The following is a 24697-nucleotide window of genomic DNA, read 5'->3' as shown; positions in this document are numbered from 1 at the left end:
TCTTCCACGCCAGACAATAAGGGTGCAGTTTTGCAGACTCAGAGACCGCTGTCCATCACAGAAAAGCACCACGGACCTTCGGATTCAGCATCATATGCTTTTTTCTCTTCCCACTCCTTTCCTTTCCTCTTTAAAAATGTGCCTGTTTCAAATGTGTATTATTTTTTTCAGATGTCTAATTTCAGTTACGTTCTTTCCCTCTGTGGTCTCTTCCCACAATTCACATTCCAGAGAAATATTTAAAGGTCTGTAAAACCAGGTGAAGTTCCAAAATATTTCTAAACGAAACTGCCGCAGTTGACAACACAGGGAAAGAAGGCAAAGCTACAGGACAAGGATTGGAATAAACTGGCTGGAAATGTATTGGAAAATCTATTTAAGTTACAACAGCCTTGGATGAGGTTTCAATGAGGCATAAACATTCAAGTTACTGACAAAACCAACATGTTTCATGGTCACTCAAAATAGTCTACTTGTCATGGTGCATTGTTTTTTTTTCTTTTATTAGTAAGTTGCTCTCTCTTTTTAAATTTTTTTTTCTTTTTTAGTATTCAGGAAGCGAAAGCATTTTAGAAAACATTCAAAATTCTGAGAATACATGTAAGTGAAATATTTACACTATCATTCATAAAAGTTACATCATTTACATAGGGTTCATTTGTATATAATAAAAATTTCATCATAATGAAAACTTTTCTGGAAAGTTATATGTTAATTTGTTTAACATATGCTTTGGATATACAGCTAAATATGAATAGTTTAAAAAATTCTGTCTGCAAATATCCCCTTAACAATTAAAAAACCTCATTCCTAAACATTTGTTTTTCTTTCCACTTGCTCTTTTGTTTGTGATATCATATGTAGTTTGAACTATGCAAAGATTGGATCTTGTCATAGTTCAGAATATATTTGTATACTTTCAATAAATTTGCTCATTGCATAGCAAACATGTAAACTTACAGAGGATCTATAAATTTTACCCTAATTATCTAAAAAAGTTGCTGAAATTTTACATGACAGTATATTGAGGTTTATTTTTGTTGTAATTTGGGTTCTCTTTGTTCTTTTAAAAAATATTTTTAGTCCATGTGTCAAGTGAATACAACTAATAAAAAGTCATGAGACGTCAAAAACCAAGTAAATAATTTTATCCTAGATTACCAGAATTTAACCTCATTATATCATTTGGGCTTTTTCCTAAGTATAACAAGTTGGAAATGTATTGTGCTGCCTTTTAAGACAGTGTTCCAAATTAATTTCAAAAGTGTGTGTTTAACATAAAGTTAACTATGTTTCCATCAAATAAAATGTTTATTAATGAAAGCTATTTATCATACAAGAAACAGCAAAGATAAGTCATCATACAGAGATGTACACTAGAAGTGACAGATGTAAAAGTGCATGCAGAGATTTCTGTTTAAAAAGGAAGTAATAAACAATAATACTAAAATCACTGGATTTTGATTCCTATACTCTTAAATGAGTGATAGCTTTTCTTTGAATTTACAATTGGAAAATGCCATTAACAGAGAGGACTAATACACATTAGCAAGCAGGTGAAATGAATGTTTTTTGGATTTTATTTTACAACTACTGTGCTTGACAAATGTGTGGGAATTTTTTATTCAATAATTTTCTTCAAATATGGGGTGGGCATATTACTGCCTGGTTGCTCTGATTTATACACGATTTATCTAATTTTGTTTAAAACCATATAATTTTAAGCCTCCATTTGTGTTAGACATCATAAAGAACAGAAGTTTTGTTAACATTCAGTAAATGACATTTAAGTCTCCCGGTCTCTCTCTCTCTTTCTTTCTTTCTCTTTCTCTCTCTCTCTCTCTCTCTCTCTCTCTGTCTCTCTTTTTTTGGCTCAATAGATTTTTAAATGTATGATTATCATAACCTAATATTGTCTTTGTCTTCACTGCAGTGGATTTCCGATCAAACTTTTCCCCTTCTTTTAATACTTTAGGGAATTTTCAAACGTCGGGATGTTTGGCTGTAATGCCCCAAGATTTGTTCTCCCTGAAAAAAATCATAGTGACAATTTATTAACTACAGAGCAACTTGGCTTTTAGGGGTCTGCAATTTCTATTTAGATTTACAAATATCCATTTGTGCTCAATAGACCTAACATTAAACTTAATCATATTTAAGGTTTCTTTTCATGCAATTACTTTATCTGCTAATTATCTTTTTTTTAATTCTAAAAATCAGGCTGAGTCAAATCAGTGGGGCATTACTTTTATTGTAGGAAAATATATTTAAAAGTAATTCTAAGTTGAATTACACTACATATGCAATGGTAATTTAAAATGAATCAGAAGTTTGGAAATCTAAAAGCTATTTGTATGTTTGCATATCTAAAATTTTTCATATTACCGTTTTAATAGCTTTTACAAATAGACAATCGAAAACACACTAGTACAGTTAAGCCTTAAGTAAAACTAATGGGAAATAAAACTCCTTAGATTCAAAATCGTTTATTCACACAAATTTAATAGGATATATCACAATTGTTTGGTCCATAAATATTTAGGGGAAATAGTTTCTATACAATGCATTTATCAATAAACAAAGAAACATGGACAATTTTGCTAGACCACTTACTGTACTATAAACACGAAGCTCAATATATAAGATTATTGAATTTATCAACTATATTGGGAAGAGTGCACAACTGCTTTCTATGACATGTTTGTCCCCTCTAACAGGATACACCATAAAAAGAGTTTCAGAAATAAGAGGTAAAACAGTACAAAACTAGTGAGGTGTCAAAAGGGCTTAAAACAGTTAATTTAACAAACAACACATATATCCTGATTTTTCACAAACTTACTTCCAAGTTATCTCATAAGGCACATAGGAGAACTGAGTTATAATTAGTCTACTTAATAAAGTAGATCTATAGTACCATATATTGTTCTGTCAAAGAACAAAATTTATAAGTATCAATATTTTACCTGTAAAAGTGTATTAATAAGATCTCAGCCTTACCAAGGTTGTTTGGTCTGGTTAGTGGTAAATGCCCAAAATGTAATAGAAATATGAAAAGTCAAGATTTAAGCTCCATATAAGATGATAACCACACTTGCTAAATATATAATGGCAATCACACCTTCTTCTGTTACAGTGTTATCTTCCATCATCTTTTTTTAAAAAATAAGCTACTTTCTGTGCTAATTTTCTAAAGACCCTGAGCAAAAGTTACAATAATGCACTTTAATGTGGGCAGTGAACTGTCAATATGTAACCACACATTTATACAGCCAGAAGGACACCTTTAAAATCTATTAAATAGCCACTTCGACCACCAGAGGAGATTTAAGGGGTCCAAAAAGTGGAGAACATGTGCAAAGTTATTCTTAACAATCCACTAAAGCAAGACATATATCTTGACTTCTTTTTTATTTTTATTTTTTTTAGGAAATCCACAATCTAATTGGTATTTAACTACAACAGAAGCATATAGATGAACATTCACCACTGCCCAGACCATTAAGATTTTAGCTTAAATTAAAAGAAAAAAAATGCTACTGTAAACTAGGAAATATATTCAGATCAGCATCCACAAGGCTTCTGAGTTTATCTACTTTAAAACTAAGAACCTCAAATCTCTACTGTCAGAAATTTTTTTTTCTGACAAATACATCAACCTGTGTCAAAGTAAAATGAAGCAAAACAAAACCAAAGAATTCTCATTGCTAGCATGTTACTAAGTTGTTTTTTTTTAAACATTATTTGTATAGAATGCCAGATACAATATCATGGTACAGCTGAAGCCAATTAAGAGCTATTGATTAAATTATACTGATTTTTTTAACTTCTTAAAAAATTATATTTTGCTTATTTCCATTTTCCCTGGGAAAAAAATAATTTAGAAAGAATGGTTTTATAACTATCATTTTTAGCTTGAGGAGGTAAAAGTACAGAATTTCAAATTCTGTTTGGAATTTTTATGGATACACAGGAGGTTTAAGTATTTTTCAAATGTTGAAAAGCAATAACTAACTAATAAGAAAGTTTTGTTGGGATGTACACCCTAAGAGAAAAAAAGAGTCACATTCCTGGTTAGATTTCCCACCTAATTAATCCTTAATATTTAGGTTTGCTATCCTTAATGCTCTTGTTTAACCATATTCCTCAATTGTAAAAGAAAAAAAGGAATAATCAAAACATGTTTTTTCCATTTTAAAAAAGACAATATGAAATTTTCAAAATTCCATAAGTACACGTACAATTGCAAGATTAAAAAAATAATTTTAATAATTATCTGATTCTTTATTAACCTAATTATATAACCGGGAATATGATTATTTGCCCATCATAATACCACTCTTTTTTTTTTCTTCGAGATTCTGGAAATAAGTAACATACAATTTTAAGAGGCACTTATTAGAATGATTCCCAAACTCCCCTTACCGACTGAAAGATCTAATTAATTTTTTTTAAATCCAAATACACTTTGTAGACAAAAAAAAATACACTTTGTAAAGGAGACAATACTGTAAACTCATTTGCCAAGTGGCTGCAGAGGCTACACACCAAGCTGTTGTTTTTATTTCCCAAGTATCTTGTGGGTTAGGGGAAAAAAAAAAAAAAGTCTTGTAAATAATAAAATAATCATTAGAATAATAATAAAAAGAAGAGGAAGAATTAAAAAAAAAAAAACACCAATGTTAGAAAAGGTTCGTTAAGGTAGTTTGCGAGGGGCTTCCGGATTCGCGGCTGTCCATGTTAGAGGTCACGGCTGTCACTACAGTGATAGTGGGATTGGTCAGGTCTGTTAAAGTGGTCGCAGTGCCGGGTGGACTGAGCGCGCCGCTGTCTGCTGAGGGCGGGGCCGGAAGCGACGTGCCATCAGCTTTATCAACACCCCCATTCTCCTGCCGCAAAAGGTTCCTTCTGAATTTGGCTCGTGCGTTTTGGAACCAAACCTGCAAACCAATCCCAATGGATTTCTTTACCGATGTTTATTTTTATACTTCTTTTTTTTTTCTCTCTTTCCTTTTTTTCTTCTTCTTCTTTTTTTTTGGGGGGGATATCTTTCTCTTTTAAATATAATTGTTTATTTTTCTTGGGAAAGCAGGGCCCTTTTTTTTTTTTTTTTTTTTTTTTTTTGCTTTCTTTTAAAACAGAGTAATTCCAGTACGACTACGGACACCCTCTGAGCAGCACGTGTGCCCCCGCCCCAGCATTAACAATGCCGCTTGGGGGCTACGGATGCTTAAGTGGAGATACCGTGGGGAAATGAAGGCACAGAGGTGAAGAGAGGGAAACACACCCTGATTCCTCAACTACCGTCTTTTTGAGAATGAGGGCAGGCGAGGTCAGGGAATGGTTCACAAAGTAAGAATCACTCGCATGAAATGAACATCATTGAAACAGATTTCAGCCTATTCTTGAGTCTGACACATGGCAAGTATTACTTGCATAGGAAAAACCCCGAGGGCCACAGACTCCAAGCAACCGGAAACTGGCGGGTGGAATTTTAAATGCCTGCTATTTGTCACTGAAAAGTGTAAGAGCATCACAGGTGACCCACAGCAACCCACTATCATGTCTCTAGTTACATATTCTTACCATGACGAGTTTAGGAAAGCAGTTGGACAGCAGATCTCACTCCCGGTATTTAGTTGTGAAATATGGTTGGTTAAAATGGGAAAATACTTTCTCCAAGTGGTTGCCGAGACACTAACCATACTTGTGGCTTTTCAGGAGTTGACAAAAAGGGTCGTCTTGAATTTGGAAGCTCACAACAGGTAGTGAGGCTGCCAAGAGTGTGCTGAAGTAAGACAGCGCCAGCAGGTCCCCCCACCAAGTCTGTGCACTGACCCTAATGTGAACTTTGTCTCCAAAGCCACAGCTTGCGCGGATAACGTCACCCGCGTTTGCAGAGCAGCTAGGCAAGCTGAACTGGCTTTGGTGCACCCGTCTGTCCATCTGCAGGGAGAATGTGGCTGCATCTTAGAAGACCCTGCGTCTCTCTTTCGGCAGTCTCCGGAAAGCCCCTGCAAAATCTCAGTACACTCTCTAGGGAGTTACCTAGAGTAACTGAGGGAGTTACCTGACAGGGTACCTCTCAGTACCCTCTAGGGAGCTAACTAAGGTAGACTAATGAGAAGCAGTACAGGAAATAGCCGTATCACTCCAAACAGGGAAGAGAACTATTTTTACTGCAAGGGGAAGATGTATACACAGCCAACGATGGAGGTTTCTTACCTGCAAAACTCTTTTGGTCAGGCCTGTTTTCTGAGCAAGCTGCTTGAGGTCCTTGGCGTCCGGGTTGTGGTTGATGGCAAAGTAGGATTTCATGGTCCGGAGCTGGTGATGCTTGAAGGAGGTGCGCATGCGCTTGGTCTTCTGCGAGGGCGGGTAAGGCTGCTGATCTCGGTCCAGATGGTCGGCCTCATTCTCGTTACAACCTGTTGCAGTCACAGTGGACAAACAGGGGCTCAGTGGAAAGTCCTGCGTTAGCTGAGAAGATGGCAGGTGGCATGATAATGTCACGACACGACAACAACGGTGGAAAAAGCTGTCGACCCAATTATGAGTGGGAGCCAGACAAAAGAAAGAGGTTAATTGCCCACGACCTCCAAACTAGTCTGTTCATGTGGACACACCCGAAGTTTAGGTAGAAGAAAAAGATTAGATAAATCCCCTCTTCGGCTTAATGGTTGCTAGAAAACCTTGAAAAGATGAATAAGCTCTAAGTGTGGGAGGAAGAGAAATATTCTCCAAGAGGGAAAAGAAAAAAACCCTTTTCTACTATATTTATGTGTATCAGCACACCACCGCTCCACACACAGTTTTTAGAGACTCCACGTTTTGTCTGTATTTGTGAGATGAGGTGTATTCTCTGAAGGCATGAAAGATACGCGAGCGAGTAATTTCAGCTCTCTCACATCTGAAGGTCTGGGAGAGCCCCCCAACGAAGGAAGAATCTGTGTTCCAATTTTTAGCCTTTTCTGCTAATCCTAGAACGTTTCCAGAAAAAGTTAAAAAGTGGCTGGACAAGGGAGAGAAGTTAGAAAATACAAATTTGCAGGATTCTTATGTAACCGTAGGAATATTATTTTTGAGGGCTTTTAGCTATAACTGCTTAGCGTAGGGCTAACCAGGATGAAAATAGTTTTCCCTTGGAGTTATTTTAGTAAATATTTCTGAAAGAGAAGGAGTGCAGACTTTTCTTCCCTCGGTTCATGCCTGCAGCGCACCCCACAGCTCCCAGTTCAGAGGCTCTGGCGTCCCTCTAGGATCGTGGCCCCGTCTGCTCTGGCACGTGGTACGGAGGCGGGTTGAGCTGTGTCCCTGGCTGGCAGGGCAGAAGGAGGGCGGCATCACAACACCCCTTGCACAGCTCCCTCAACACTGAGGGCAAAACAACCCAGCCTTTGAAACATGCCTCAAAGTCCTTATCCCCAGGATGTAAAGATGTGCATTTAAGAGGTCATTTCCAATAACCTATTGGCTCTGCATAAGAAATATGATTACAAAATGAAAACATTTTGCTAAATATTTACTGATTCAGCCAACTTCGCAACTTAAAGGGCATGGCAGGGTTGGGTTTTTTTTCCCCTTTAAACCTTACTTCAGATGTTTATCTCATATATATTCACACTGATCATCGTGCATGTTAGTGCATTATAATAGAATATCTAAAGTCAACCTGGTCGTTTCCCTGGGGGAGATGGGGGGGAGAAACCTGAATCTTGAAAGAAGTGAGACATCTCTTACTATTACCTCTTTCATTCTGCTTGAGAAAATAGTATTTGCCTGCTATTCTCTGGTTACAATTACTTTTAAATTGTATATCAGTACAATTGTATATCAGTATATATACAGAAACCCAGTAGTTTTATAGTCATCAACAAGAGTCAGCTGCATCACAAAATCCACTTAAGAAATTCTCCCTAATGTAACAAGACTAGGCATGGACTAATGTCTCCTTTGTTCATATTTCCATGAAATCCATAAAGAGGGCACACTTGGCAAAAGAGCAATTGAGTTCGTGGAGAGAAAGGCTCTATCATGTTCACCATCGGGTCCTCTAAGTCATGCACAGGGCCAGGAGCTCAACGAGCATTCGATCAAGATTTTGAATCTTTGTTCGTCCGTAAAATCACGAGTGACTATAAATGCAAAGTCAAATCAACTTGAAATGGAATACAAGTTAGATATATACGGCCAAATGTTGAACAGAGGCTCCTTAAACTCCACCAGAAAGGGTAACTTGTACCCAGAAATAAGAGAGAGAATATGCTTTACATTTTATCCTATTGCATCCCCGGGGAGAGATGTCAAGTTCAAATATTCTACAGAATTGCACTTTTGTATCCTCAGATGGATGAAACAGCATCTCATGACCGACTATAAAACTATACTTATCTCCAGTAAACTGAGCTATATTTCACAACCAGATTATAAATGAAGCCACACCAAAACAGTCAAAGAGGCACACCTTAGTCATTGGAGGCTTCTTCAAGTAAGATTTCAATTCTGTCATAGGTGAGTGATGTGTAACCCTTCCTGAATAGCACATTAAATGGAATATTACATTTGAGGTAGAAGACTTAACTTGGTACGTAAGTAATGCCCTTAACCATCCACCCCCACCCAAGTTATTATTTCTTAGAAATGGGTTTGATTCCTATCCTAACTATATACTCATTAGTCTTTAAAATGAAGTTTATGAAAAACATTATAGACAGGTTTGATAAAATTGCTTCTCTGAATATGCATTCTATATCCATTATTGCTGATTAAGAACTCAGCAGAGAATTATAGTGTATTAAACACAATTATGGGACTTGTTTTCACATAGAATACAATTCACTGTGCAAAAAGATTGTTAGCTCTTTATTAAACTGTTATTAATATAAACAGATAAACTGTGTGATCAGTTATATTATGTGAACTAATAGAGCAATCTATGTCATCTACAGAGTAACGCAGTGTATTGGCCTAAATTACGTGTATTTACTATGAATGCCTCACATAAACTTGCAAGTGATTGCGTTTTCCCAGGGTCTACTTTTAAAGCTACAGGGGTTTTCTTCCCCCCGAATTATGAGAAGATATGATAAATCTCTTAAGACTGTCTTAAACATACACCTGTAAGTACACATCTGGCACTATAAAGTTAATTAGAAGATCTAAATATTTTATTCTCCAGTCATTTATGGAATGGTCCCCTATCCTGAAGTGAGTTTCTATTCTGCAGGTGTGTAACCTTCTGAAAACTGATCCCTGGGAGACCACTAGGGGTCAGTGCCAGGCAAATTTAACGACTGCAGGCAGCTTTTGAAGTTTGGAAGCCAATAAAGACCCTAAGGAGGGAGACTCGGGGAAGTGGCAAAAATTTAGTCTCTCAATTAATGTTAAATTACCCAAACAAGAGCTACCTGCCCCAGACTAAATCCTCTTCTCACCCTGGAGGGCTGCATTTCAATCCAGCATCCCAGATAAACTTTCCAGGTCTCTTTCTAAAATATCTGCCTGATATCTGTACAAAGAGCTACAAACTACATCAGGAAGAGTCTCATGAAAAGGCGTTTGCCTTATGTCGAGCACTCGCTGATCTTTGCCAAGCTTCCCATCTCTGGAAGTCTGAATCATAAACATATTCTGTGTACATGTGTTTGAAAATATATCAGTGTATAAATTAGATGTGTTTAGTATCAACATTAGTCTTTTCTGAGATTTACACTTAAGCAGAGATGGCTCCAAAGAAAGCTAAAATAACGAGCTAAAACCGCGGGTCCATTTTACTGTCTGCCCTTTAACGTGTTTTTAATGCACTGAAGTGTTTCTTTGGCTAGTCTTATAGTAACAAACTGACATTGGATTCATAAACTTTTTTTTAATGGCAGATTGATTTCTGGTCAGGCATCTTTAACCCAGTTTCTCTAGATCATTTTCACCTGATCTTAACTCTATGCTATTTGCTCGTATCTGGGAAAAGTCCAGAAGGGAGGAGGCGGATGTTAATTAAGAGGCACCGGCTCTGCAGTGGTGTGATCTACAAACTCCCTGGGGTCAGGGAGGCCCCTCCCTTACTTTTCCCTCCTTGATGAAGGAGAGCACCAACTTCCTCCATAACCTTGTAGCGGCACTAATTTGCAAACTGAAGGCCTAAGTGGAAAGAGATTTTCGTTCTTTCTAAGAAATAAATGTGTACTCTCTAGCTTTCCTCGGAGAAGCACAATTTTCTTGACCCTAAAGCTCTGTGGATCTTTCTCACGTAAAGTAAGATCAAGGCGAAATCAAACGTAGCTAATTAGGTTAAATAAACAAGCGAAAGCCCAGGCTTTTGCCACCTTTGGCTAGAAATCTCCCCACACTTCTGGACCTTCTCTGGCTGAGGGCTTCCCTGTCTCCAAAAGCCTGGCTAGTTTCTCTCTCTCTCTCTCTCTCTCTCTCTCACTCTCTCTCTCTGTCAATCTCTCTCACTCTAATTAGGGCATTAGGGCCTTGGTCTGTGGCTGGAGATTCCGATGTCATCTTCTATTAACAGAGAACAATTAGTGCCCTGCCCAGCCTGCCCCGGGGACCACGCATCAAAGGAGCCCAAGTAAGCGCGCTGGGCACCGTGGCCCCAAACCAGAGCCCCAGCCTCGGGCACAGCAAGGGCAGTGCGCAGCCCGACCTCCGGTGGGGGGTTGGCAAAACCCAGGGGTGCGCCCGCTGTGCGACACCAACCCAGCTGGTCAGCGTCTCAGCCGGCAGCCGGCCCTCCGCCTCTGCCCAGTGACCCGGGCTTGAACCCCCTGGGACCAGTACAGTCACGCTGGGTCCCCGCTCCTTGGGACACCACCCGCTGCGCCTTTTCTGTGAAAACCTCCCTAGAACCAGGAGGAAGCCGAGGAGAGAGCTGGGCAGAGCCCACTCAGCCTGCGGGGACCCTGAAAGCTGTGGGCCCGAGCAGGACTCCAGATTCCTCTAGCACACACTGGCTGTGTGACCCTGGGCAAGTCACTTATCTGACGGGACAGTGTCCCTTTACCATTGAGCCACAGTGGCTCACACACCACACCAGGCACATGGGGACTGGAAGAGAAAAACAGGCAAGATCCGTGCTCTGGGCGCCCACCCTTTGGCTGGTATCTGGGTGCTCATGGTAACAGACAGGGGTTGCCACCATGAGGTCCCCAAGGTCCTTCCCAATAGAATGGACTCCCCTGGCCTGAGTCTCCTGCCTGCTGAGGTTTCCATCTGGGGCCAGGCCAGGGGACAGGGCGTCAGAGCAGCTAAACCAACCCTTAGGTTGCCCCAAAGTTATCCTAGGGCTTTCTGGAACCTCTTTTCCAGTGGCTGGGACTCACCGGAAGAGCTTCCATCCCTCTTGGAGTTAGACTGTGGTCCTCAGGGCCTGTCACCATCCTCACCTGGGGGATGGCAGGTGAGGGCGGGCTACCAACAATGAGAAACCGGTGAGTGAGAGAGATTGATGAATGATAACGTGTGCGCCTCCCAAAGCAAGGAGGAAAGCGTGCTCTCTGGCCTGTTGCCTGCATTTTGTTTTGAATTAAGAGAGAAAGCTGGAGGAGGACAGAAGAGCAGCCTGTGACACCACTAAGCCTCCTCAGAGGGCCTGACCTGGAGGTTCTTCCAGTCTTCAGGGCGGTCTGGGTGTCTGGATGGTTTATCCCACAGGGAAGGAGCTGGCTGGATGGGTCCCCTGACCCAGGGAAGGAGCAGGCCAGCTCAGCTGTGGAGAGTGACTCCCACCCCTACAGCTGCTTTTCACCAAGATCAGGGATTTGGTTTTTCAACACTCTTGCCAACTGTTTCCCTGATTAACTCTGGGCTGGTGACCACAGCCTCTGCCCTTTCTAGACAGGCTGGGGTTGGGCTCTAAAGACTTCTTTTTTTTTTCTTTTTTTCTTTTTTAGTATTTAGGGAAACCTCCTCCAGGATCTATAATTTGGCCTCCACTCAGGAATGGCCCTGGGGCTGTTTTGCTCCAACTGGGAGCCAGAAACTAATGGGCTCATTAACTAATGGGCAACAAGGATTTGGCCTGGCCTGTTTGGGGGAAGTCATTGCAGCCTTATGAATGTGTTTTCTGCCCCAAACTACAAAAAGGTCTCTCTCACCTGTTCTCCCTCTCCCTCCCCCTCTTCTCTCCCTCTTTCCCTCTCTCCACCTCTCCCTTCTTTCTGGGTGAAAGGGAGCTGTAGTGAGAAAAGGGTCGTGCTAAGGAAAGCACCGTCTTGCAGCCAGGTCTTGGACGGGAAGGAGCTGGATAGAATTCTCCTCTGAGCAGAGGAGGTTAGGGCTACAGGGGCACTGGGGAGGGGCTGGGCGCCCACCTGAGTTGTAACTGACGATGTCCACCCCCAGCGCGGGGCTCTTCCGCTTCCGGGGCCGCCCCTTCTGCACGGTGCCAGCGCCGTTGAAGTAAGGCAGGGCCAAGCCGCCGCTCTTGGCCGCCAGCTCGGTGTAGCTCAGCTGAGGTGGATACTCCCCTTGCAAGAGGGTCTCGAAGTGGGCGCGACAGTACACCAGGCTGTCCTTCATGCCAAAATGATCGCCCGTGGTCAGGGTCTTGTTGCAGGTGGAGCAGGTGAAACAGCTCAGGTGGTAGACGGAGTCTCGGGCGCGCATGACCATCTCGGAGGCGGAGATGCCAAGGTGGCAGCGGGCACATCTCTGCACAGAGAACCTTCTGGAAGGAAACAGTCGAGTCAGGGCGCTGGTGGAGGCAAAGGCAGGGCCACCTCCCACTGTGACACCTGGGGCATGGTCAGCAGTGGCCCAAGACTGAGACCTGGGAGGGGTCCGGGAGGGGAGGACCCATGCCCACTTGGACATTAATTTTATTTGCTCATTGACCTGCTCTGGTGAACAAGACAAAGAACCCTTGCATTAAATTCAGAAGAATCGGGTAACTGATCCTCCGTTTTCTTCTCTGTAAAGTGAAAATTTTAAAAAGCAAAAACAAAACCAAAAACAAACCCTGCACTGGCTAACTCACAACACTATGTTAAGAATATTACATTGCGATGTCAAGTGAAAACGTTTCCTCGATTACAAAACATACAAACGAAGGGTGTTACTATTTATGGAAGCGTGAGCGTGCCTGAAAGCATTCAGACACGGCCCTGGAAGAAAAAGGACAGTTTTGCAGAGGGAAGCTAATTCTTTTTTAACCACTTTTCTTGCCTCAGCCGAGAGCGGAGTCGAGTCCCTGCACAACACTCGCGTCCCCAGTCCAAAAGCAGACCTGGGAAGAATCAATAAACAAGCTGCCGGCGACTTGACTCTCCGGCGTCTCTCGAGGCTGGCGGGCAGGTTCCAACCAGCGGGAACGGCATCTCGGAACTGAGAGGCCTGGGTTTCGGCGACAGCGATCACTCCTTTTCATGGTCCTTTACGTGAGTTCCCGCCCCCCCCCCCCACCCGCGAAAACCTGCCACCAGTTGCTGCTGCCCCGGCCACCAGTTGAGTTCCAAGGCACGGGCCTTGCTTAGTTCGTAGTAAACGGAAAAAAGAAAAAAAAAAAACCGCTTTCGTCTCGGTGGACCGAGAAACGTTCATTTACCCTTCCGAGATTTGCCCAATCCCCTCGGCCGAGCTGCCAAGCTCCCCCTGAGCGGGATAGTCGCTGATCAAGCTCTGGACCTTGGGTGCCCCTATCCGCGCGCATCCTCCCCGCGCGTCTGGCGGGGATGGGGATGCTGCAGCTTGAAGGCGCACGCAGTGGGCTTCTCTGGTCTGGGGACTGGTAAGAGTACCCCCAAGGGACCAAAGGCTGGGGACAGGGAGGGGACTCCGGGGCTCGGGCAGGTGACCCCTCCAGGTGTGCCAGGGCGTAAGGGATAGGGGTGGGAATACCTGTAGTAGTCCTCCTTGCAGTAAATGCTACCGTCCTTGGCGAAGCAGGTGAGCTCGGACTCGAGGGCCAGCTTACATTCACAGCATTTCAGGCACCTCAGGTGCCACTGCTTGTCCACGGCCAGCAGGTAGTACCTGTCGGCTATCTTGCCCCCGCAGCCGGCGCACAGGGCGGGCTTCTCAGGGCTCAACGGAGGCATCCCCTGCAAGGAAGCGCGCGCGGCGTCAGGAGGGCGCGCGGGGCCGCCCCACGCGGGTACCCTTCGCGGCGCCAGCCCTCGGCCTCGGCGAGCGCCGCAAGGTCAGGGGCCCCTGCGCAAAGGCAAACGTCGGAGGAACATTTGCAATTTTTCCCTCTGCGACTCGCACGCTTTCTACTGCGTCCGCCTGAACGCGGCGTCCGCGTCCTTCCCGGACTTAACCTAAAAACACGCGCCGGCCACCTAGAGCCTGTTTCGAAAGGGCTAGGAGCGCACGGACTATAGTTTGGTGGATGTTTCCAAACTCGAATAATTAAAAGTTAAAAATTGTGGGTTCCGGTGCGCACGAAATAAAACAACGGAAATTGTTATTGGAGAAAGGAAAGGCGATCTGAACAAGCACATACTGTTTTTTCAACAAATACTATTACATTGCTATTTCTTTAAATCCTTATAAGCAACGTTGAAATTAAAAGGAAGGGAGAGGTTTTTATACTGGTGCTCATAATTTGGTCGACATTGTTTTGATCGGGATGTATTTGACAGATCTTGCTGTTCTCCAATCTTAAGGGTTATTGGTCCTTCCCCTAATAAGGGTGTACCGTGCCTGTTCCCGGGGAGGGTCCGTTATCCCCTCTGCACGGGCCCTCTTTCCCTGGCATCAACATATCCAGGAGATCTTTGTCCTGAAAATCTTTTTAATGCCCAAATTAAGCTTCCCGCCTGCGTCCCCACGACACAGCAAGGATGGGGACACCTCGCCTTAACAAGCGCAGCCCCGCTGTGAAATTCGGGTTTGGATTACTGCTTTTTGTTTTTAAACAGGGTAGCCACAAAAGGGGGAAAAATAGAAGTTAACCGCTGTACATTTCCCTCAGGACTAGCAGAAATGGGTTGGACTTCCCCCACGAAACTCTGGCGGGCCTGGAAAAGTAAAGTTTCGCCCTTTATTCAGACAAGGGCCTGCATTGAATTCATTTTGCAAATGTAGAAACATCCACCAACGCGGCTACTTGGTGGACCCAAAATACCGCTGACCCGCCCAGGGCAGTCTACCGACTTAGTTTGAGCCACAATTCCCGGTGTGATGCCTGAGGATCTACACAGCTATGTTCGGCTGAAATCATTTCCGGAGACTTTCGTAGTTTCCCTCCTCCGGCTCGTAAGTGGGAAAGGCGAGCACATAGATTATTCATTGGTTTTCTTTATTAAGCTAGCATGACTTTTATCCTACGTATGTAATCGACAGAGGTGGTCGATCACAGCGTTTAAGGGTTGGAAAGTTCTCGCTCTTGGGCTAGGTGCCCCACTCCTCCGGATTTTCTATTAGAGTCCCCTGCACACCATACCCGCCCGGCCCGAGAGCTGAGCGCAGTCCTGTCTCACTCAAAGGGCCCAGATGAGCTGCCAGAGACCCCGAAACTCGCGGGGTTTGAAGGTTCCACGTTCCGAGCATCCGGAGAGCTGGAGGGAGCCCAGTCGCATTCTAGTCCGCGCCAAATGTCCGGTCACCAGACCCAGGGACTAGAGTCACCAGGCTTCAGCTCGGCCCGGACGCTCGGCCGCGCGCCGGCAGCCCGTGGCCCGCACCAGCTCGCCCTCCGGCCGCCGATCCTCGCCGGGGAGGGGCCCGGGAATCTGAGGTCCGGAGGAGAGGACGACCCCATCCTCTCGCGCCCGGTTCTCCCTGCTTTCCCGGGACCAGCTGCGGCAGAAGGGAGCGAGCTCGGGGTGTCAGGAGCGTAGACAATTCAAATCGGAAAAGAGCCCTTTCTTACCCTGTAGCCAGGCGGACCAGAGATAAGCCACCGCCAACCTGGAGCGGACGCCCCCACGAGCCGCCATCCTCGGTCGGCCGCCGGGGAGGCTCGGCTCGGCTGCCCCGCGCGCGCACGGGCGCCCGGCTCCCGCCGGCGCCGGCCCTTCCTTACCGCGTCGCGGCCGTTGAGCTGGGCGCCTTTGGCCAGGCGGGCCTCGGTCTTGGATCTGCGCTCCATCTCCTCCATGATGCCTTGGATGTGGCCTCCGGAGATCCCGTGGAAGAGCATGGCTGGGGGGCGGAAAGGACACGAGTTGTCTTCTGCTCGGCACCCCACTATTTCCATATACACACTCCCGTGGCTCTCAGCTCATCCGAGGGAAGGAGAAGCAGGGACCGCAGAGGCGGCGCGATGGGGGGCTGCGGAGACGCTCGGGGACAGAGGGCGAGGGGGCGAGAGGGAAGAAGAAAGAAAGAGGCAGACTGAGTGGAAATTGGTCTGCTCGGAAAGGAAAAAAGAAGAAGGGGGGAGAAAAAGCCCCAGCGGCTCCCTGAAGGAGATGTGCGGAAAACAAACAAACACGGGCGGAGGGGAAAGGAGGCGAAGGCTAGAGAATCTTACTGCTCTGAGAGATCGAGTTACTAATGGGAAACAACTGCAGCGGGGGGAGGAAAACAAAATCTGGTGAAGAAAGAAAATAGTTTTGAACACAAAGAAAGAAAAAGAAGTGCTATTTTCAGCGGTCCCTGGCTGCTTGCAAGTTCCCAGTGCCTGTAGGTTGGGTTGGGGACTGCTCCTGCCGCCGGAGCTGTGTCCAATTTGTTAAGAGACTAAAGCCAGCCCATTTTTGATAATTTAGTAGGAGGAGTTCTCTCCCCGGAGCTGCCACGGATTTTTATTCAGACAACAAAGACCTGTCATACTCCTCTCAACCCCCTGGCGATGGGCAAGTGGGGACAAACATGGGGGGGGGGTAGGGGGGAGGCAGTAGGAGGGGGCATTTACTTCCCCCCAACACACACACACACACACACACACACACACACACACACACACACACACCCTTCCAAGAATTCCCAGCAATCACGTTTTAAAGGGAAAAAGGAGCCCTTATTGTCCCCGCCCTGGCGCAGAAGGCAGAGAGACGGCCTGTTTGGTCCAAGTTCAAGATCAGACCCCGGCTCAAGATATGCAGAATGTCAGCTCCCACCTTTAGGTTTCCTCCTTGTGGACTTTCTGGTCCCCAGCTTATGGGAACCCCAAATAAGTAAATATTGAACAGACATTCCTGTCCTCCCCATCCCCTCTTCCTCAATTCACTTTTTAAAAGTAAGTTGCTTCACCTGCCCAAGGGCTCCCGACCCCAGCAGGCACTGAAGGAACCCCCAAAGCGAAAAGGAGCTAGAAGAGCCTATGTATCTGGAGTTTACTTCTGGCAAAAAGATTCTTCTTTGACAAATCAGTGTAGGGGAAAGGCCGTGGGCTTGGAGACGTGATGTGCAACTGAACCGTGACCACAGGGGGATGTAGTCTCTCACCCAGTTCAGGTTTGGAGGGAAACCGATGGCGAGTCCCGTGTCCCGTATGAAACTTGTCAATGTGGGCAGCAACTCGGGGACTCGCGCGAACTTGGCGCCGCCCCCCGGGACCGGGCGCGCGTCCCACTGCCCCGGCTGGACTGGGGGCTCGTAAATCTGGACGCGCCACACATTTAGGAGGATGTGAAGGGGGCTTCTCGCCGTGGAGGAGGGGAAGGTGAGAGCCGACAAGCAGAATGGCAGCCCCGCGCCTCACAAGAGGCAGGATTGTTCTGTCTCCCTCTGTTCCCGTGAGCGGAGGCCCCTCCTCGGCCCTATTAAAAAGTGTCCACAATACTCTGATATTGTCGATTCATTCAAACCACCAGAAGCCCCCTAGGGGCCCGAAGCGGAGAGCGGGGGCGGCAGGAACCGACCCAGCTCTGAGCCGAGAGGAGGAAGCCCCGGCTGCGCTCTGCTCTGCGCCGTCCTCCCTCTGGCCGCCTGTTTCCCACCGCGTCCCGTCGGCTTTCCCGGGACCGCCCGTTTCTCCCCGGCACGTCCCGGACACCTGGAGGAGTCCCCTGGTGGCGCACTCGCTTCCCTCGGGAGGAGCCCGACATGGAACGGTGGCCAAATCTAGAAAGATAGAGGGAGAGAGGGAAGAAGAGAGGGAGGGAGGGAGGGAGGAGGGAAGGAAAGAAGGAAGGGAGGGAGGGAGGGAGGGAGAAAGGAAGAGCATGGGGGAGGAAGGAAATGAGAGAGGGAGTAGAAAGGAAAGGAAGGAAGAGAAGAATGGTGCAGATCCTGACTTCCTGCCCCAAAGCATCACCTTCTGAAGCTGCTGGAGTCACCTGTACCACGAAACCCAAGACTCCACTGCTTCCCCCTTACTCTTTTCTCTGGGTCAAAAATAATGTTATTTGCAGACTGGACGCTGTTACGGTCCTCCGGGTGCCAGAATACAGCTCATAAAACACAATTTCACACAGAAATGAAGCCAATCAAGTGAACTAAGCTGGAGACCTCCCCTCACTTTGGCAGCCCTACTGGACAGCAGGGCTGCTATTTACTGTAAGTAATGTAATTAGCCCCTTTGGATGGAAATCAATGAGCTTTTCAAACCCACGTGCACAAACGCTGAGGCTGGGGGCAGCAGCTCTTTCAGAGACAGCAGGTCCTCTCACAAAGGGGCAGACTGCCTTCCCACAAGGCGGTGACTGGGACTGGGGAGGGGGGGTAGGAAGAGGAGGGGTCTTTGAGAAGAACATCAGTCAATTAACCCAAGGAGGCTCCAAGGAAAAAGTAAATATGGGACCTCAATCCAGGGACCCGCTTTGTCTAGTTTCTAGGCTAACTCCCCCCGCCGCCACCCCCCCCCCCATGTGGATGTTCAGAAGTGGGTTTGGCTATTGTTGGATTTCGGTCCTGCTCAGCAAAAACAACAAAGAACCCAAGAACACCACTGCCTCCTTGCAAGGGCTGAAACTTCGGAGACTTCATTAAGTGAGAGCTTAACAAACAACTCCAAGAAAAAGCCAGAACTTTGTGAAGTCTCCAGGGAAGCCAGGCACAGAAGTCCTGTGAGCCCACCAATCCTTCGGTCCTTCCGTCAGCCGCTGCACGCAGATTTGTTCATTGTGAATCGGGTACAGGCAGGGCAGAGGACCTCCTGCCATCAGCTTCCAGGTTGGAGCCCAGCTATCCCTGCTTTTTCTTATAAAACTCGGGTTGCAAGTTCCTGTGCCGGGTGGGATTTGCTATTTCCCATAAAGATGAGAACTGCTAGGATTCTTCTTTCTCAGCCAGTGCAGGAAGATTGCAGAGAGCTAGGGGTGGGGCAGGGGGGCTGCTGGAGTTCGGGAAGTCCTCCTTAGTTCTGGGGAGATCGGAAATCCCTCCCCGTCGTTCCAGCCCTGTCTCCTCTCACAGTTCCTGAAAAAGGAAGCCCATGGGAGCGGAGGATATTTTCTCCAAGAATTGGGCGCGTGCCCTGGGACGTCCTAACCTTTTTGTCTTGCAGCCTCGGGGAGATGGCCTAAGAGTGTCCCCCAGCCCACCACTCTCAAAGCACTTTAAGGAGAGCGTCTTGGTGGCTCTGCCTTCTTTCCTGTCTCCAGAAGAGCTGCTGGGGCCCGGGGCCCGCCGAATGACCCTCAAGTGCTCCGCACCCACCAGTTCCTGGGGCTGAGTCCCCGCATCCCTCAATGGGACAGGTGCAGGGACCCCTACCCCCGCGGCCCGGAGGGGCATCTCGAATCTCCCCTCTAAACTCAAAGCTCTATTTGGAGCAGGGCGGCAGAACCTTGGCCAGGGACTGCCCTCCGTCACGACGGAGCCCACTTCGTCCGCTCTTGCCTTTCTGCTCCACCAGCCACCCAGCCGCTTACAGCGGCCGCTTTGAGGAAAGCGGGCGGCTAGGATCGGGGGCAGAGGAGTCGGGATTGAGGGTCAGGGCCTCGGAATCTCCGCTAGGGCGGCAGCCTGGTCCCGGGTTCCCACTCCCTCCCCAGAGGGGTGGAGAGGGAAGCAAAGGGAACGCGCGGCTTGATCAAGCGGCAACGGAGGCTTTAGGGTCCCAAGGGGAAACCCTGCCTCGACTGAGAGAATAAGCGACTCAAGGTCTCTTCAGACCTGAATTTTGGAGGCCAAGATCCTGTGCCCCGAGTTTGCCCTGAAAAGGGCAGAGGTCGCCTTTCCGCCTGACCCAATTAAGCTAGTTGAGGCGCCTCCTTGGTCTGAAAGGTGCAGCTCTTGGAGCGGTGTCCGTCTTTGGGCGCCGTCCTGAGCATCCCAGGGTCCGGGAGAGTCGGCGCCGTCCTGAGGCTTGGAGCCGCGCAACCAGCCCTGGATGCCTCGGGGTCTGCGCTGGGCGGGAGGCCAGAGCATAGCCCGGAGGCAAGCCGGCCCTTCTCCGTCCGTGGGCGCAGGGAAACTCTGTGTACACCAAGGGTGGCCGATCCAGATTGGCGCCGCCGCCAGGGCGCCCCTCGGATTCAGTCCTACTAGGAGGGCGGCCTCCCCCCAGCCGGAATGGGAACGGGCTGAGCGGCGCCGGGGTGCGCGAGCTCCAGCGCGAGGAGAGGGAGCCCCGCGGGCGGGCCGCTGCGCACCTCAGCCGGGAGCCCGTTCCGCGCGGCCGGCGCGCCGGGCCCTGCCCTCGGGTGCGCCCTGTGTCCACGCATCCCCCTAGCCCCGCGAGGCCTCCGGCCCGCTGCGCGCTCCCTTCAAACCTCTGCCTCCAACGCCCCTGGGTTCTTCTGCAAGGGACGGCCGGCCGGTGGCGGAGACCGCGCTTCTGAAATCTGAAGGTCTTTTACCTGGGGTTTGCCGCGCGGCGGGCCCGCAGCAGCCGCAGGAATAAAGGGAGCCTCCCCCCGCCCCTCGCCACCCCCGCGTCCGCGGAGATCGCCCGCAGAAACGGCTACGCGCGGGTCAGGTTGAGCCAACAGAGGGGGTGAAACCAGTTTCCAGTTAAGCCCTAATGGGTGAGAAGCGACGTCTTCCTGCCCCCGTCCCCGCCCCATCCCTTCCAGTGAAGAGACGCCCCCAGCAGCTCCGCGAAGGACCCGGAGCGCATCCCTCGCGCCCGGACACCTCGCGGCTTAGTGGCACCGTGACCTCCGCCCCCAGCGCCTCCGCCCTGAGTAACTCAGACCTTAGAGAGAAAGGCAAGAGGAGGGGAACGCGGATTTCAGGAATGCTGTCAGGAGACTCGGAACGAGACCGTGTATCTTAGAGCCTACGGTTCGCGGTTTAATTTCTAAGACAAACACAAACCCCTCTTCTTCCCACCCGGTGAAGGCGTGCACACGCGCGTGCACACACACACTCACACACCCGCACAATATATGCTCCGGCCTAAGAGAAAGGGCAAGAGAAAGAGCCTGGCGTGTAACTCACCTGCCTCTAGAGTGGTGCCGTTCAGCATTCTGAGAGCTGGCGTGGGTCACTCAGCGATGGTGGCTGCACCGCGGAGAAACGAGCGCATCAGCTCCGAGGTGCGGCCCGGGGCCCCGAGCGCCTCCCACCCGCGGGGGGCGCGTCCCATCTGCTCCTCCCGCCGCGGCCTCTGGCACCGAGAGGCCTCGAGGGAAGCCGGGCAGCCTCCGGTAGGTGCCCGGGGCGCTCCCGGGAGCCGGGCGGTCGGGCTCACGCCGAGGGCGGAAAACTGCTCCGGACAGACAACCCCCATCGGGATCTTACCTTGAGGTCCAGACGTTCCCGCCCAAGAACCCGGTCCTCGGCGAGGGAGGGCGGGAGGCGGCGGCCAGAGGTGCGAGCCAGTCCCCAGATCTCGCCAAGGGGTCCTCTGTTAATCCAAATAAATAAGTCAACCGGTGGCTGGGTGGGTGGATGGTTCTCTCTCTCTCTCCCTCCCTCCCTCTCTCTCTCTCTCTCTCTCTCTCTCTCTCTCTCTCTCTCTCTCTCTCTCTCTCCCCCTCTCTCTCCCCCGCCGTCGGAATTGACCCGAATCCCTCACCTCTGACCCGCAGCTCCCTCCACCTGTCTTTTATTTTCTATTTATGCTTCCAGACCGGGAACAGGAGGAGAAAGGGGTGGGCAGAGGACACAGACGCGGACCAGTGCAGGGAGACAAGCTCCGAGGCCGCGTTCAGCCCTTCCAGCCTCTCAGTAATCAGGGAAGGTGTTAATGGAGGACTCGGCCGTTTGGGAACCTCATAAAGCCGAGAGCATCATGAGCCTTGGGCGCAGCGGGAGGGCTGGAGTCCCGCGGCGCGCCCTGGGCTCCCGGGTCTCCATCCGGCCCTGGCCTTCCAGGTGCTGCTACCTCAAAGATGCTGCTGCCAGCTGGTGCCTGCATAGACGGTGAGCGGGCGGTAGCTCCTGCAGGGAGCTGGGCTAAGCCACTGATTGCTCACCCGTCACCTCCCCGCCTTTCCCTCGCCGTCCTCCCTTTCCTCTCTGCGCTCCCGGGCTTGGCGCCAGCAGCCCAGCACTTTGGGGTGCGTTCTGCGCTCGAGGGTGGCGTTCTCGGCCGGGTCAGCGCGAGGGCCCGAGGTATCTCTGCAGCCAGGCTCTGTCTAGGAGGCGGGGATGGAGATCCAGCCGGGAGAAAACTAACTCAAACCCTGGGAAACGAGAGTTCGCGGGGGCACAGACAGACTCCCGCACCTGGACGGGACGGGGGCCCGGTTACCTGGTCTCGGCTTCCCGAGGGGCTGCGTCGCCCCAGCAACCAGGGGCGCAGTCAGGCCGCGGGGAACGGAGAGAGAACCGGGAAACCTGGCCTCTGGCCAATTATTTACCTACTCGCCCACCCGGTGCGCCCCTCACGCTCAGAGATGGCGGCGGGGGGATCTCTGAGAGGCTCCAGCGCGGATGCGGAAGGGGTGTGAGCAGAGAGACGGGCCGCTCCACGGTGCGGGTCCGGGTGGGGCTGCCGCGTTCCCGTCCTGCCCCTCCACCCCTGGGCTACAGCAGGGGCTCCTCCGTAGGGCGCGGGCCGAGCGCGCAGGGGGTTGGGGGATCCCGCACATCAGCGAGCCGCAGGAGACCACTGCCCGGGATGGGGGCCCGTGGGACTGTGCAGGGGTAGACCCACCCCTTCGCCCGCCCCGCAAGCTCTGCCCACAGCTTAGGGCTGGCAAGGGATCCAGCAGGAGCCGCGAATCAAAGCCCTCAGGCTTTCTCTTTCCGTCCCACGTCCCGGAATGTAGCTCAGAGCACCCCGGTAGAGTCCCTCTTTCTACCAGAACCCTTGGTTGCACTTAGCCAGTCCCACCAGCCAACTATTCCTACTAGTTTACCTTCTAAGTTCCCCTCACCCCCGACGTTCCCCTTCCCAACCCGTCCTCTTTAGCTCTTTCTGTCCTCGAGAATCCCCCCTATCTCGGTTCGTGTTCCCAGCCAGGGAGCGGACAAGCCTCCCAGGTTCAGCTCCTCCGTTTGCTGCCTAGGCCGTCGAATGGATGGACGGCGACACCGACCCGAAGACCTTCAGTTGCTCCCGCTCATCTGTGTCCAAAGCAGTGGGTTTAATCCTCTTTGGGGTCACGAACCGTTTTAGGTATTTGATAAAAACATGCATTCTACACACACACACACACACACACACACACACACACACACACACACACACAGAGGCAGAGGTGCGCGTGCGCGCACTGAAGCGCACACAGAAGCTCACACTTCAGAATACAAATTTCGGACGGGAAGATGCTATCGCCAGAAATCTTCCAATCCTCCCAGAGCCCATGATTCTGAGTTTTTACTCTCTTTTACACCCACGGTCTCAGGAGGATGGTGGGGCGTAAGTCTGGAGGTTCTGGGCCAGGAGCCCGACCTGGAAACCGTTTGTAGGGGCGAGGATCAGCCAGTGTGGGGCTTGGGCGCTCTGCAGGGCATCCCGCGGGCCTGGGTGGGCAAGAGTCAGTTGCGAGTTCTTCCACGACATTTTCTCAGAGATCGAGCTCTCCAGAGGCGCGCAGGAGGGTGCCAACACACACACACCCGCCACACACACACACACACACACACACACACACACACACACTTAAACATCTTTCTTTTTTTCCTGAGGGAGGGGATACTTCTGGCACCCAGAAGTACCTTTTAATTGTTGCAGGGTAGTTTAAAAGAGCACCGAGTTTTAATCCTCCTTCACGGTCAGACGTCCCGTCCACAATTCAAGCCTTTGCTCGAATGTAAAGAAAATGAAAAGGCAGGTGTTGACAGGCAGTGGGCAGGTGGGGGGAGGGGGCTCCTTCGGGGAAAGGCGGGGACCGTGAGGCCTCAAAGTGCTCAGGGGAAGGCGACATGCCGATGGCCGTTTGCCAGGTCGTGGGCCCCCTTCCCCAGCCTTGTCTGGAGACCCCGCTGGCCTCCGGCGGTGGGTCCGGGCGCGCGGGAAAGACTTGCGGTCGCCTTAGGACACGGCGCCCTGCGGGGAACAAAGACCCGCGCCGCGTCCGGGGAGCATTCCCCCTTCTCCAGGCCCTTCTGGTCCAAAGACACCCACACCGGTGTGGGAGCCCCAGGTTGCAGTGGGGGGGCGGGAAAGCCCTTCCCTTCCTTGCTCTGCAAAATCGATGGGGTCGGTGTGGCTTTTGGAAGAGGGGGGAATGTGCACGTAATCCACCTGCTGGGAGGATGGCCCAGGGCAGGGCCTTCCCCGCGAAAGGAAGAACCACCACGGCAGGAACGTATCCCCGCCCTCCACCCCGCTAAACACCGCACAAGACCCCCCAGCTTCCCCTTGGGTCTTTCAGTATTAGAAACAATCTAGAAATCAATCTCCCTTGATTTATGGTGCCTGCCTTGCGGCGGCAGGACTCTGCAAAAACCTTAAAAGTGGAGGAGCAGCGGAGTTGATTTAAACTGGGAAGTCTATTTCTCGGTATCCACGTGTATTTGT

General features: G+C 49.5%; 1 protein-coding gene across 4 annotated transcripts; it reads right to left on the bottom strand.

The window, feature by feature from the left end:
* Positions 1-1971: 1971 nt before the first annotated feature.
* LHX9 (LIM homeobox 9) lies at positions 1972-21250 on the bottom strand. Of its 4 annotated transcripts, none has more exons than XM_060011235.1 (6): positions 21223-21250; positions 15974-16092; positions 13843-14045; positions 12318-12673; positions 6226-6428; positions 4516-4940 (listed from the first exon to the last, which is right to left on the bottom strand). In XM_060011235.1, the coding sequence occupies exons 1-6, from the start codon at positions 21248-21250 to the stop codon at positions 4683-4685; spliced, it is 1167 nt and encodes a 388-aa protein (XP_059867218.1). In that variant the 3' UTR covers positions 4516-4682. The 4 variants fall into 4 exon arrangements, with proteins under 4 accessions (XP_059867225.1, XP_059867218.1, XP_059867209.1 ...); XM_060011226.1 differs by lacking the exon at positions 21223-21250 and adding an exon at positions 9515-9520 and having other exon boundaries at positions 15974-16174; XM_060011242.1 differs by lacking the exons at positions 4516-4940; positions 21223-21250 and adding an exon at positions 1972-2028 and having other exon boundaries at positions 15974-16174.
* Positions 21251-24697: the final 3447 nt, after the last annotated feature.

The sequence above is a fragment of the Delphinus delphis genome, chromosome 1 (genome assembly GCF_949987515.2).
Source record: "Delphinus delphis chromosome 1, mDelDel1.2, whole genome shotgun sequence".
In the NCBI taxonomy this organism is placed as follows: Eukaryota; Metazoa; Chordata; class Mammalia; order Artiodactyla; family Delphinidae; genus Delphinus; species Delphinus delphis.
Note: the sequence above shows the minus strand (reverse complement) of the source record. Positions and strands in the feature narration are given on the sequence as shown.